Source organism: Arachis ipaensis, chromosome B5, assembly GCF_059453495.1.
Source record: "Arachis ipaensis isolate K30076 ecotype BB chromosome B5, ASM5945349v1, whole genome shotgun sequence".
In the NCBI taxonomy this organism is placed as follows: domain Eukaryota; kingdom Viridiplantae; phylum Streptophyta; class Magnoliopsida; order Fabales; family Fabaceae; genus Arachis; species Arachis ipaensis.
The window spans coordinates 10651892-10666433 of NC_142440.1; the positions used below are offsets into that span (position 1 = coordinate 10651892).

The 14542-nt window shown below is 40.1% G+C and overlaps 2 protein-coding genes across 2 annotated transcripts; both read left to right on the forward strand.

Moving 5' to 3' along the window:
* Positions 1–210: 210 nt before the first annotated feature.
* LOC148563361 (uncharacterized) lies at positions 211–3558 on the forward strand. Its single transcript, XM_088488259.1, has 4 exons — positions 211–622; positions 1203–1945; positions 2031–2117; positions 2202–3558. The coding sequence occupies exon 4, from the start codon at positions 2946–2948 to the stop codon at positions 3420–3422; it is 477 nt and encodes a 158-aa protein (XP_088344385.1). The 5' UTR covers positions 211–622; positions 1203–1945; positions 2031–2117; positions 2202–2945; the 3' UTR covers positions 3423–3558.
* A 4349-nt stretch (positions 3559–7907) lies between these two features.
* LOC107640122 (uncharacterized) lies at positions 7908–9091 on the forward strand. Its single transcript, XM_016343673.1, has 3 exons — positions 7908–8082; positions 8140–8915; positions 9023–9091. The coding sequence occupies exons 1-3, from the start codon at positions 7908–7910 to the stop codon at positions 9089–9091; spliced, it is 1020 nt and encodes a 339-aa protein (XP_016199159.1).
* The last annotated feature ends 5451 nt before the right edge of the window (positions 9092–14542 follow it).

Sequence of the window (14542 nt, forward strand, 5' to 3'; positions counted from 1 at the left end):
CTGAACATATTGTAGGGTTATATTACCTGCACTGTACACATGAAAATATATAGCTGAAATTTAGGGCAATTTACTTATTTAAATAAAATGGACGAAACCTTTACTCAAATGTGCAAAACGGATTGTTGTTACGTGCATGTGCAAAAACTTTATTCTATGTAATCTGTGGCAACCGACCACGGTTTCTGAATTGTGCATAAACTGTGGCAGGCTGGGACGGTTTATGAAAAAACCTGGATGCTTGTAAATTGTGGGAGGTTCCAGCGGTTTATGAAGGGGGCGTGGAAGGCATAAACCGTGGTAGGTTACCACGGTTTATGAAGAAGCTGCATTAAATGTAAAATCCTGTAACCCACCGCGGTTTATGAAGACTGCGCAATAAACAGAAACCCCTGTAACCTCTCACGGTTTATGTGTGTGGAGCTATATATACCTAATCCGCTGAAGCTTGGGACGGATCATTTGTATCAGCCAAAAAAAAAGGATAGCCTTTTGTGTTGAGAGGATATGGGAAAACTTTGGAGATTCGAAGGAGGAGTGGGTGGTGGAGCCAATGGAGAGTGAGGATCGCTTGTACCGACTAAATGGCGTTGCTCACGTGGCAGGATATATCGACGAAGAGGTTAGTTATTATTATTGTTATTATTATTATTATTAAAATTCTTATTAATATAAATATTGATATTATTAGGATTATTGTTAGTAAAAATATTTTATGATGTTTATTTGTATTGTTATTCTGATTAATGTTATTTATATAAATATTGATATTATTATGGTTACTGTAAATCAAAATGTGAGACGTTTATATGAAAATTAATATTTTTATGGTTATTGTTAGTAAAAATATTTTATTATTTTTATTTTTTATTGTTGTTGTTATTAATATTGTCTATATAAATGTTAATATGATTATCGGTATTGTTAGTAAAAATATTTTATTATGCTTATTTATTTTGTTGTTCTGATTAATAGTATTTTTGTAAAAATTGCTATTATTATGGTTATTGTTAGGGTAAAATATTTTATTTCTTTATTTTTATTCTTATCATGAGTGCATAGTATTCGTAGTTTCATTGTTTATTACACAATAAGAGAATCAATAAATTTAATGTGATGATTCTAATAATTTTTACGAAATTATGTTTGATGTAATTAGTAATGGTTGTATGTTAAGGGAATTTGTTACCCACGTTTTGCAGCCTAGTAGGGTTATTAGCGCCGTTAGGAGACAACAGAATATGCCCTTACATGACTGGATTATACCGTATCTGGAGACCGCGGGCTTGTATCATCTGGCTAGGCTAAACAGTCAGTGGTTCTGGGTTGATGAGCCTCTCCTTAGCGCATTTATTGAGCGGTGGCGTCCAGAGACCCACACGTTCCACATGCCCTTTGGTGAATGCACCATTACTTTGTAGGATGTGGCATATCAGCTGGGTTTGCCGATCGATGGTGCGCCCGTTAGTGGGTGCCTGACTGAGTTTGAGAATCTGATGGAACACGGTAGACCAGCATGGGTGTGGTTCCGGGAGTTGTTTGGGGAGTTACCTCCACAGAGTAAAGTAAAGCAGATGACAGTGTGCTACACATGGTTCCACGAGAGGTTCCGGGTTCTCCCTGCAAATGCTACTGATGAGACCGTGCGTGTATACGCACGTGCTTATATCCTGATGCTGTTGTCGTCTCAGCTGTTTGCGGACAAGAACGCAAACCGGGTCCACCTTCGCTGGTTGCCTTATTTGGCATCATTGGACGACTTGGGCAGATATAGCTGGGGCTCGGATGCACTGGCCTGGTTGTATAGGTGTCTTTGTCGTGGGACAAACAGGAACGTTGTTAACTTGGCTGGGCCGCTACACCTACTACAGTCTTGGATTTTCTGGAGGTTTCCCACTCTGAGACCCACTGGTTTTGACGGGTTCGGGTTTCCTCTTGCTTCCAGGTAAGGTTTACTATTTTCCGTTCATAAATTGTTGAACATCATGTGTTATTCTATGTTTTGACATCATTTCAATTAAAATTGTAAGTGGGCGACCTTTATGCCGTGGAACGATGCAAGGGCACAGAGATTAGTTTCCGCACGCCTTGCATTGGATCGATTGCGTGTCCACGATGTGAGTCATTTATTTATTGCTGATACTTGAACTGGTTTTTCGTAAATGTCATTGTCTGATGAAACTCTTACTGTTTCGATACAGTTTGTGTGAGAGCCTTATTCTTCTGTTGAGGTTGCTGCTGTTATTCATCCGGAGATACTAGTTGACGAGCACCGTAGGCTATGGACGGCTGTCACTAGCCTGATATATTTTGCTGCGATTGAATGGCATCTGGTCGATAGGGTTCTACCCCAGTTCGACGGTGTTCAGCATCTCCCCCAGTCAGCTCTGAACATAGATTGGCTACATGCGAAGGATGGTAGAGGTGGGGACCGGTGGTTTCCCACGTATTATCAGGAGTGGCATCAGCTTTGGGAGAACAGGCTTCAGTCAGTCATATGGGTCGATCGAGTCCTTGACCCCGGTCCATCAGCAGAGTACCTGGAGTGGTGGTGCCGTGTGGCGCACAGGTTCCTATCCCCAGATGTAGCATTTCAGGATCCGAGGCCGATTGTCTTGACTGAGGAGGCTCGTCACAGAGGGTCGTCCCATGCACCTCCTAGAGTGCACGTTTATGACAGACCAGATAACAGACGAGTCGATCGGCGTCGCCATATAGGGACCCGGACCACCGATCGCGAGTGGAGGGAGTTTGCCGACCGTTTGGAGGAGGACGTCCCTGGAGCTGAGCCTGGGGATGCAGTGGATTACCGTGTTCCTCGACGTAGAGGCAGACGGCAGCCTGCGCGGCATGACCGTGGAGGTACTCGTGATAGAGGACCATCCGTGCAGGATGACGGCACTCATCACGTGCCCGGTGAGGAGGTAGTTGGTTCAGCCTCAGCTATGGATCAGCCCACCTTCGACGTGGGTACTAGCTCTCAGCTCTTTGGGAATGTGACCCCACATGCTTTTGCTGAGTTTACTACCGCGGCTGTCGGGATGGACATTGATGATCCTGTTACCGAGTCCGAGTTCTACAGGGATATAGCAGACTTGCTCAGGGATGATGATGGTACCCATTATAGGCCACAGATGCCTGAGGAGCATGCCCAGTTTGCTGATCAGCAGCCACGGATTGACAACGTTCAGGCTCAGTTGGTCGTTGACCTCAACGACCCTGTAGTATCTCCGTCTGACCCATGGTTTGCGTTAGGAGGGACACCTGCCTCTGCATTCAGCACGGTTCCAGCACAGCCATCAGCACCAGCGGCAGATCAGAGACCGAGGCGGGTGAGGCGTCCTCCTTTGTGTGGCACCGGAGGTCACCTGCTTGGCCAGTTCGACGATGATGACAGTGACACCATTGAGGATTCTGATTAGTTATGTCGTATCTTCCCGTCCGGTAGGGACTTTGTTAGTTTATGTACTTAGCATGCTAGTGAGACTTATGGCTTTAAGACTTATGTGAAATGTCCATTTTTCTTTTGACTAAGCAGTTAAACCGGTTTCAGCTTCTTTGATATGTAGCTCTACGGTCTCAATTATAATGCACAATATGAACGATACCAAAGTGGTTCAATCAAACATGTAAAATAACAGGAATTTATTCATCTGAAATTTTTGCATTAAAAAAACATGTTGACAGTCATAGACTTAACCAACAATACATTACTAAAATTATCTATACCCTAAAACAACTGAAACAGCATAGACGGCATTTTAGACGACATGAGATCTAGGCATCCCCTCCACCACTATGTCTTCGCTGGTCACAGTTTCTCCGCGTATGCCCAGCCTGACAGCATAGCCCACAACGCTTTGGCTGGTTCTCCTGAGACTGATCCATACTTCCACGGATCCTGGTTGCCTTTGGACGACCTTCCTTTGCACGCCGCATATTAGGGTCAGGAATGATGGTAGGCCCAGCATATGGAGGCCATATTCCTTCAGGGATAGGTGGGAGAAACCCCTGCTTGTAAACGTTGAACACCTCACTCATACGATACACCTCGTGAACATATGACGCCCAATTAAGCCGGGAGTAGGCGCAACACGCAATGGCGTGGCAACAAGGATAATGCAGCGCCTGAAAGTGGCCACAGTCGCATCGGTGATCTTTAAGGGAAACTCTATAGCTACCCAGCGAGAAGCTCCCGGTAGGTGTTGTCTCCGGGACGATGTACTCGGACTGATGCCTGTCGTATAACGTCACAGTGAAGCACCTAGAGTCTCTTAGGTTCCGATCAATAGCCTTGACCAATGCCTGACAAAATTCATGCCCAGATCCGAGTTGTGCCTCTGCTGTCTGTCCCCGTACCACAAATAGCTGAGCAAGCCTCCCGTAAGTTGACTTAACCAACGATGTGACTGGGAGGTTGCGAGTTCCCTTTAGCACGGAGTTCACACATTCACTGATGTTTGTGGTCATGTGCCCGAACCGTCGACCACCATCCTCATGTTGGGTCCATTTGTCGTACTCCATCCGGTTGGCCCAGTCACACATCGCTGGATTCTCAGTCCGCATGATGTCAAACCAGTAGTAAAACTCAGCTTCTGTCTTTGCGTAGGAAGCATTCACCAACATCCTCCTTGAGTCCTTACCTTTGAACGTTAGGGCGAAATTCGCAGCCACATGCCTAATACAGTAGGCTCGGAAAGCCCGAGGAGGCAGCCACCCAGTCTCAGGTGCCTCAAGTGCTGCCTTGATCCCATTATGCCTGTCAGAGATAACAAGGATACCCTCCTGAGGAGTCACATACTCTCGGAGGTTGGACAAGAAGAATGACCACGACTCTGCATTTTCGCCCTCCACAAGGGCAAATGCTATCGGGAGGATGTTCGAGTTCCCGTCCTGAGCTATCGCCAACAGTAGTGTCCCTCCATACTTCCCATACAAGTGGGTACCATCAATACTGACGAGGGGCTTGCAATGCCGGAATGCCTCGATACAACGTGGAAATGTCCAGAAAAGCCGGTGAAAGTACACCGTCGACTCATCAACCTCACCACCAATCCGAACAGGAGACGTCTTCAACACCATGATTGTTCCAGGCATTGTCGACTGGACCCCTAGCATCCAACGTGGCAACTCCGCGTAAGACTCTTCCCAATCTCCATATATTTGTGCCACTGCCTTCTGCTTGGCCATCCAAACCTTCCTGTAACTAGGCCTGAAACCGTAATCGGCTTCTGTCGCTTGTTGAAGTACCTTTACCGTAACTGCAGCATCTGTCCTAACCAAAGGAAGAATCCTCGCACAGATAACGTGGTAATCCAGCTGACGGTGATCACTTGAAATAGAGGTTGCCAAGCATGTGTGTGGCCCATTGTACCTCCTAACCTCCCAAGTGCCCTTTCGTGCACGAAGCGCTACACGAATCAACCAACTACAACCCTTGCCGAATTCCTTGCATTTTCCATGATACTTCAAATGATCTGATTCGATGACTCTGTACTCAACACCTCGCCGGATGCTATAGTCCTTGACACTCAGCACAGCTTCATCTTTATTCTGGAATGTTTGTCCAATCTGATATTCTGTAGAAGATCCCCCCAGTAGGTTACCACCGTCTTCTTGTTGACCAAGAGCATCCAAGTTTAGTGTGGAGAAGTGTGGAGGGTACTGCTGAGAAGCAGAACTTGAATGCCGATGCTGCGCATGTGGATCGGCACCTGTGTCATCGTCGCTGTCACCTACGATATCAACAGGCTCCTGGTCAGACTCATCGTCACACATTGCATTCTCTACTTGATCAGGTCCACCAAAGTCTTCCATATAAGGTAACAGGCCACCACCGGTGCCCACAACGTGAGGAGGCTCAAAGACTGCTGCATTCTCCAAAGGTATAGAACCAACAACCTCCGTTCGGTCTAAATCAGCCGCAAACGAAGGTGATTGAACCGGCAGAAGATACGGTCTGACCGCAGGCATCGAACTAGATGCACCACCCGCGGCAGTAGGGCTAGGAACTGGAGCGGATGCCCCAGAACTATCGACACCGACCTCCAACTTCGCGAACAACTTATGGATTCTGATCTCTGGAAAATTCCTTACATAGTAGAACAAAACCCTAATATCTTTATCAGCCTTAACCGCAAAGGTATCATACTGAACACCGGTCGAGACAACTGCGATAGGAATCTTGTAGAATAGTTTCTTCACCCACTTGCTACCCAACACGCCAAGCTTCTGCAAGATGCTGTTCTTCAAATCTAACAAACTCATGGACGAACTGATAAAAATACTCAGTGGTTCTCTGTCGGTGAACTTCACACCATAGCTTTTGCTTTTTTTAATTTTTCCAGAGCAATGCACTAAGGCAAGAAAATTATCTTCCTCACTTGCCATTGTGAGAATGATCTCTTATGGAGCTTGAATCACCCACATATATATAGAGTTCCCGTCATTGTAAACCGTGGGAACCTACAAGGTTTTTTGGCCAAAATTGAACCTTCATAAACCGTTGTAAGCCACAAGGGTTTATGACCAGTGCAGCTTCTTCATAAACCGTGGTAACCTACCACGGTTTATGCCTTCCACGCCACCTTCATAAACCGCTGGAACCTACCACAGTTTACAAGCATCCATGTTTTCCCATAAACCGTCCCAGCCTGCCACGGTTTATGCACAATTCAGAAACCGTGGTTGGTTGCCACGGATTACATAGAATAGGATTTTTGCACATGCACGTAACAACAATCCGTTTTGCACATTTGGATAAAGGATTCTGTCATTTTATTTAAATAAGTAAATTGTCCTGAAATTTATGTATAATTAATTTGATGGGGAGTTCATACTTAAAAATTATTAAATAATTTAATAAATTTGATTAAATTATTATTTAATAATATTTAGTTATCAACTATATGAGAAAACAATTGCACATAAGATTTTACCAAACATATAATTGGGAAATTTGTGGCTCAGTTTTATTCAATATTGGGGGAAAATTTTACCTTTTGAAATCATAAATTTTTAGCTTAATTTAACAAAAATATTTTATACCATTAAAAATTAGTTATTAAATTAATTATTATGTTTTATGTATATTTATACATATTAATTTATACATTTTTAACTAAATAATCAATCATCAAGATAATTAAACACGTAATAGGCGAATAATTAAATTTATTTATAATAATATAACAAGTATTATATTAAATAAAATATCAAATACTATATTCTATACTTTGTTATACACATAGGATGCATTAATTATATCTAAAAAGCTGAATAAAATTAAACTAATTACTGTTTTAACATCTTTTGTATCGTATTGTTTTTATTAAAAGATGTGACCTAAAAAGAAATCGAATTTGCGTTTCTATGGTGATTTTTGTAACACTAGAATTGACATTTTAAGAATATTCAATAATGATGGATTTTATTAGTTTGCTTCTAATTTTTGTTAACTTTTAAGATATATATATATATATATATATATATAAAAGGGCAATTTACCCAAATAAATAAAGTAGGTGAAAGTTTTACTTAAATACACAAAACAGAAACCCTTTGCGTGCATGTGCAAATTCCACTTTCTATGTAATCTGTGGGAAGCAACCACGGTTTCTAATTTATACATAAACCGTGGCAACCAGGGACGGATTATGAATGGTTTTTCTTGTGTGTAAACCGTGGCAAGTTACCATGGATTACGAAGGAAAAATTGAATGCATAAACCGTGGCAGCCTCCCACGGTTTATGAAGATGGCAAGATGGTGATAAAACATTGTGGGCTACAACGGTTTATGAAGGAAAAATTATGGCCATAATACACTGTAGGTTCCCACGGTTTACAAAGACAGAAACTCTATATATATGAGGGTGAGATTCAAGCTCCACAAGAGGTCATTCTCATAATGGCAAGTGAGGTAGAGAGTTTTCTTGCCTTAGTGCATTGCTCTGGGAAAATTAAAAAATGCAAAACTTATGGGGTGAAGTTCACTGACAGAGAACCACTGAGTGTTTTCATCAGTTCGTCAAGCACTTTGTCAGATTTGAAGAACAGCATCTTGCAGAAGTTTGGCGTGTTTGGTAGCAAGTGAGTGAAGAAACTATTCTACAAGATTTCCATCGCAGTTGTCTCGACAGGTGTTAAGTATGATACCTTTGTGCTAGCGGCTGATGAAGATATTAGGGTTTTGTTCCATTGTGTAAGGAGTTTTCCGGAGATCAGAATCCACAAATTGTTCGCGAAGTTGGAGGTCGGTGTCGATAGTTCTGGGGCATCCGCTCAAGTTCCTAGCTTGACTGGCGCGAGAGTTGCGTCTAGTTCGATACCTGCGGTCAGACAGTATCTTCTGCTGGTAGCATCCCCTGCATTCGCGGTTGATTTAGACCGAACAGAGGTTGTTGGTTCTGTACCTTTGGAGAATGCAAGAGTCTTTGAGCAGGCTTACGTTGTGGGCACCGGTGGTGGCATGTTACCTTATACGGAAGGGGATGGTGAACCTGATCGAGTAGAGAATGCAATGTGTGATGATGACTCTGACCAGGAGCCTGTTGATATCATAGGGGACAGCGACGATGACACAGGTGCCAATCCACATGCGCAGCATCGGCCTTCAAGTTCTGCTTCTCAACAGTACCCTCCACACTTCTCCACACTAAACTTGGAGGCTCTGGGTCAACAGGAGGATGGTGGTAACACAGTCGGGGGCTCTTCTATAGAATTTCAGATTGGGCAATCATTCCAGAATAAAGATGAGGCTGTGCTGAGTGTGAAGGACTATAGCATCCGACGAGGTGTTGAGTACAGAGTTATCGAATCAAATCATCTGAAGTATCATGGAAAATGCAAGGAATTCGGCAAGGGTTGTACTTGGTTGATTCGCGTAGCGCTGCGTGCACAAAAGGGAACTTGGGAGGTTAGGAGGTACAACGGGCCACACACATGCTTGGCAACCTCTATTTCCAGTGATCACCGTCAGCTGGATTACCACGTTATCTGTGCGAGGATTCTTCCGTTGGTTAGGGAAGATGCTGCGGTTACGGTAAAGGTATTGCAACAAGCTACAGAAGGCGATTACGGTTTCAGGCCTAGTTACAGGAAGGTTTGGATGGCCAAGCAGGAACGGCGCTGAATGCGGAGGCTGGGGTCCCTCCTAACGCGAACCATGGGTCACACGGAGATGCTGCAGTCTCGTTGAGGTCAACGGCCAACTGAGCCTGAACATCGTCACTCTGTGGCTGGTGATCAGCAAACTGGGAATGATCCTCAGGCATCTGTGGCCTATAATGGGTCCCATCGTCATCCCTGAGCATGTCTGCTATATCCCTATAGAACTCTGACTCAGTAATAGGATCATCGATGTCCATCCCGACTGCCGCGGTGGTAAACTCAGCAAATGCATGTGGGGCCACGTTCCCAAAGAGCTGAGAGCTACTACCCACATCGTAGGTCGGCTGATCCATAGCTGAGGCTGAACCAACTACATCCTCACCAAGAACGTGCTGAGTGCCGTCATCCTCAACGGATGGTCCTCTACCTCGACCCCCTCCACGGCCAACCCGCCCAGCCTGTCGTCTGCCTCTACGACGAGGAACACGATAATCCATCGCATCTCCATGATCAGGTCCATGGAGGTCCTCCTCCAAACGGTCGTCCAACCATCGCCACTCTCGATCCGTGGTCCGGGTGCCTATACGTCGACGCGATCGACTCGCCTGTTATCTGGTCTGTCGTAAACGTGGACCCTAGGAGGTGCCTGGGATGACCCTCTGTGACGAGCCTCCTCACTCAACACAATCGGCCTCGGATCCTGAAATGCAACATCTGGGGATAGGAATCTGTGCGCCACACGGCACCACCACTCCAGGTAGTCTGCTGATGGACCGGGGTCAAGGACTCGATCGACCCATATGATTGACTGAATCCGGTTCTCCCAAAGCTTATGCCACTCCTGATAATACGTGGGGAACCACCGGTCCCCACCCTTGCCATCCTTCGCATGTAGCCAATCTATGTTCAGAGCTGGCTGAAGGAGATGCTGAACACCGCCGAACTGCGGTAGAACCCTATCGACCTGATGCCACTCAATCGCAGCAAAATATATCAGGCTAGTGATGGCCGTCCATAGCCTACGGTGCTCGTCAACTAGTATCTCCGGATGAATAACAGAAGCAACCTCGACAGAAGAATAAGGCTCCCACACAAACTGTATCGAAACAGTAAGAGTTTCGTCAGACCATGACATTTAACATAAACTAGTGCAAGTAAGAGCAATAACTAAATGACTCACATCGTGGACACGCAATCGATCCAAGGAAAGGCGTGCAGACACTAATCTTTGAGCCCCTGCATCGTTTCTCGGCATGTACTCAGCCCACCTACAATTTTCATTGAAATGATGTCAAAACAAAGAATAACACATGATGTTGAACAATTTACGAACTGAAAATAATAAACCGTACCTGGAAGCAAGAGGAAACCCGAATCCATCAAACCCACTGGGCCTCAGAGTGGGAAACCTCCAGAAAATCCAAGGCTGTAGAAGCTGTAGCGGCCTGGCCAAGTTAACAACGTTTCTGTTTGTCACACGACAAAGACATCTATACAACCAGACCAGTGCAGCCGAGCCCCAGCTATATCTGCCCAACTCGTCCAACGATGCCAAATAAGGCAACCAGCGAAGGTGGACCCGGTTTGCATTCTTGTCCGCAAACAGCTGCGAGGACAACAGCATCAGAATATAGGCACGAGCGTATATACACACGGTCTCATCGCTAGCATCTGCTGGGAGAACCCGAAACCTCTCATGGAACCATGTGTAGCACACTGTCATCTTCTTTACCTTACTCTGCGGAGGTAACTCCCCGAACAACTCGCGGAACCACACCCATGCTGGTCTACCGTGCTCCATCAGATTCTCAAACTCAATCAGGCACCCACTAACGGGCTCACCATCGATCGGCAAACCCAGCTGATATGCCACATCTTGCAAAGTAATAGTGCACTCACCAAAGGGCATATGGAAGGTGTGGGTCTCAGGACGCCATCGCTCAATAAATGCACTAAGGAGAGGCTCATCAACCCAGAACCACTGACTGTTCAGCCTAGCCAAATGATACAAGCCGGCGGTCTCCAGATAGGGTATAATCCGGTCATGTAAGGGCATATTCTGTTGTCTCCTAATGCCGCTAATAACCCTAGTAGGCTGCAAAATGTGGGTAACAAAATCCCTCAACATACGACCATCACTAATAACATCAAACATAATTTATAAAAAATTACTAGAATCCTCACATTGATTTTGTTGATTCTATTGTTATAACAATAACAATCACGAAGCAAAATGGAATAATAACAACACCAACAGGAATAACTCCACTAACAATAACAGTAATTATAATACTAAACGCTCCCAACACTAACAAAAAGTACGAGTAACAATAATAACTACCATTGTCATAAAAGTAACAACAACAATAATATTAGCAATGAAACTACTAATACTATGCACTCATAGTAACAATAAAAATAAAAGTAATAAAATATTGTTACTGCCAATAACCGTAATAATATCAATATTTATATAAATAATATTAATAAGAATAACAATAAAAATAAAAATAATAAAATATTTTTACTAACAATAACCAGGATAATATCAATATTTATATAAATAATATTAATAAGAATAACAATAAAAATAAAAGTCATAAACTATTTTTACTAACAATAAAAATAATAATATCAATATTTATATAAATAAGATTAATAAAAATATTAATAATAATAATAATAATAACTAACTTCTTCGTCGATGTATCCAGCCACGTGAGCAACGCCATTTAGTCGGTACAAGCGAACCTCATCCTCCATGGCTCAACCACCCAAACCTCTTTGAAACCTTCAAAGCTTTCCTCAAATTCTCTGAAAGCAACAACCTTCAAAATTTTGTTTGTGACACAAATGATCCGTGAAGACCTTCAGCGGATTATGTATTTATAGCCCCTAACACATAAACTGTGGGAGGTTAGAGTGGTTTACGTTTACTGCACAATTCTCATAAACCATGGGAGGTTACAGAGGTTTACGTTTACTGCGCAATCTTCATAAACCGTGGGAGGCAGCCACGGTTTATGCATTCAATCTTCCCTTCGTAATCTGTGGTAACTTGCCACGGTTTACACACAAGAAAAACCATTCATAATCCTTCCCTTGTTGCCACGGTTTACGTGGAAATTAGAAACCGTGGTTGCTTTCCACGGATTACATAGAAAGTGAAATTTGCACATGCACGTAAACGGTTTTTGTTTTGTGTATTTGAGTAAAGCTTTCACTTACTTTATTTATTTAGGTAAATTGCCCTATATATAAGGTGGCAAAACGAGCCAAATTCTACTATTCAGCTCGAATTAAGTTTCATTTTAGTCCGATTGGTGAGTTATACTGATTTAGTTTTTGATTTTTTAATTATTTTCATTTAGTCGTCTAAACTAAAAAAAGTGCATTAATATAGTCTTTTATGTATTTTTTATTACCAGAATTCAGCGTCATTAACAATGATGGATCCAGAAAATTATGATAGTGGGGACAAAATATATATAACATAATAATAATTTAGGTTTAGCTAACATGTATCATAAAAACACATAACAAGCTTACTATTAGTGAAAGATTTTAAATTTATTTAATAATTACAAAATAAATACATTAAAAATTTAAATTTTTTGAAATTTCAATAAAAATATTTTCAATTTGTAATCTCAATATGTGCTTTTAGGATACAAGATAGATAAACTCTAATAATTTTTATAATAAAAATATTATATGTACACAAAAATTAGCTATCAAATTATTCATTAACTATTATGTATTTGTGTATAAATATATTTATTATTTAATTTATTTTCAATGTATATTTTATATTTTAATATGTATTCTATACGGATAGTTACTTTTTATGTACATATAGCATAATTATTGTTATAATTATATTTTGTTATTATAAAATATGATTAGTCTTCAAAATATATAATTTACAAATTAAAACACTAAAATAGTAATTTAAATAATAATATATAATTAAGAATTCTATTTTTTAAGTTTTATATTTTTAAAAAAATTATTAATCTTTTTTTTTAAATATAATTGAAATGTCTCTCTTTTTATATATATCACTAAACAATTATTTAAAAATTCACTTTCATACAATAAAAGGCCAACTCTAAGTAATATTCATAGTTGAAAAAATTCTTTCAATTAATGTAATTGCTACAGAAAAAACTAAAACTAATTTTAAAAAAAGATAAATAATATTTTTTGAGTTCATCTCTAAGAAAGAACATCAATCTCATTTAAATTGAGAATTGATTCTTCTCATAAACATCTAATATGAAATTTTTAAATTGACTATTAAGTACCAAAAGTTAAGTAAAAAATTATTGTGGGGTCAAATTCAATAATTTAATGGGGCAAATAAATATTATTATCATATACTATTCAAAAAAATTTCAAATTATAGTGGGGGCACTTGCCCCCACTATAATATATATAGATCCGTCCCTAGTCATAATCAAGTTCCTTGTCATAACCCTCAAACGACATCGTTTATATGCCTTTTTTAGCGTTAAAACGTGTATAACGTCGTTTTAATATGTTCAGCGTGGCAAGACTTGAGTTACGTCCAGTGACAGATGTAAAAAATTTTGATAGTAAGGGCTATATATATTATAATAATAATAATAATAATAATAATAACAATAATAATAATAATAAAAATATTATATGTACATAAAAATCAGTTATCAAATTATTCATTAATCATTATGTATTTATATATAAATACATGTATTATTTAATTTATTTTAATGTATATTTTTTATTTCAATATATATATATACAGGTGGTTATTTTCTATGTATATATAACATGATTAGTTTTTAAAATATCTAATTTACAAATTAAAATACCGAAATAGTAATTTAAATAATAATATATAATTTAGAATTTTATTATTTAAGTTTCATATTTTAAAAAAATTAAGTAATCTTTTTCTTAACAACACAATCAAAATATCTGTCTTTTTATATAAGATAATGCTATATATTCACATTTTTTTGTTAACCAAGTCCACCCGAGTTAGTCTAAGATAACAAAAATCAACTATGACTAACATTATTTTAAATCTTATTGTTTAACTTGGTTAAACTTAGTTCATAAAAAGACTTGAATGTGTAGTATTACTCTTACATATATATAAGTAAATATTTATTTAAAAATTTACTTCTCATACAATTAGAAGCCAATTCTTATTGAGATTCATAGTTGAGAAAATTCTTTCAATTAATGCAGTTGTTATGAAAAAAAAATAAAACTAACAAAAAAAGATAAATAATATTCTTTGGAGTCGATTTTTAAGAAAAAATACAAATTTTTTTTAAATTGAGAATTGATCATTCTAATGACATCTAATATAAAATTTTTAAATTAACTATGTAGTACCAAAAATTGAGTAAAAAATTATTATGGGGTCAAATTCAATAATTT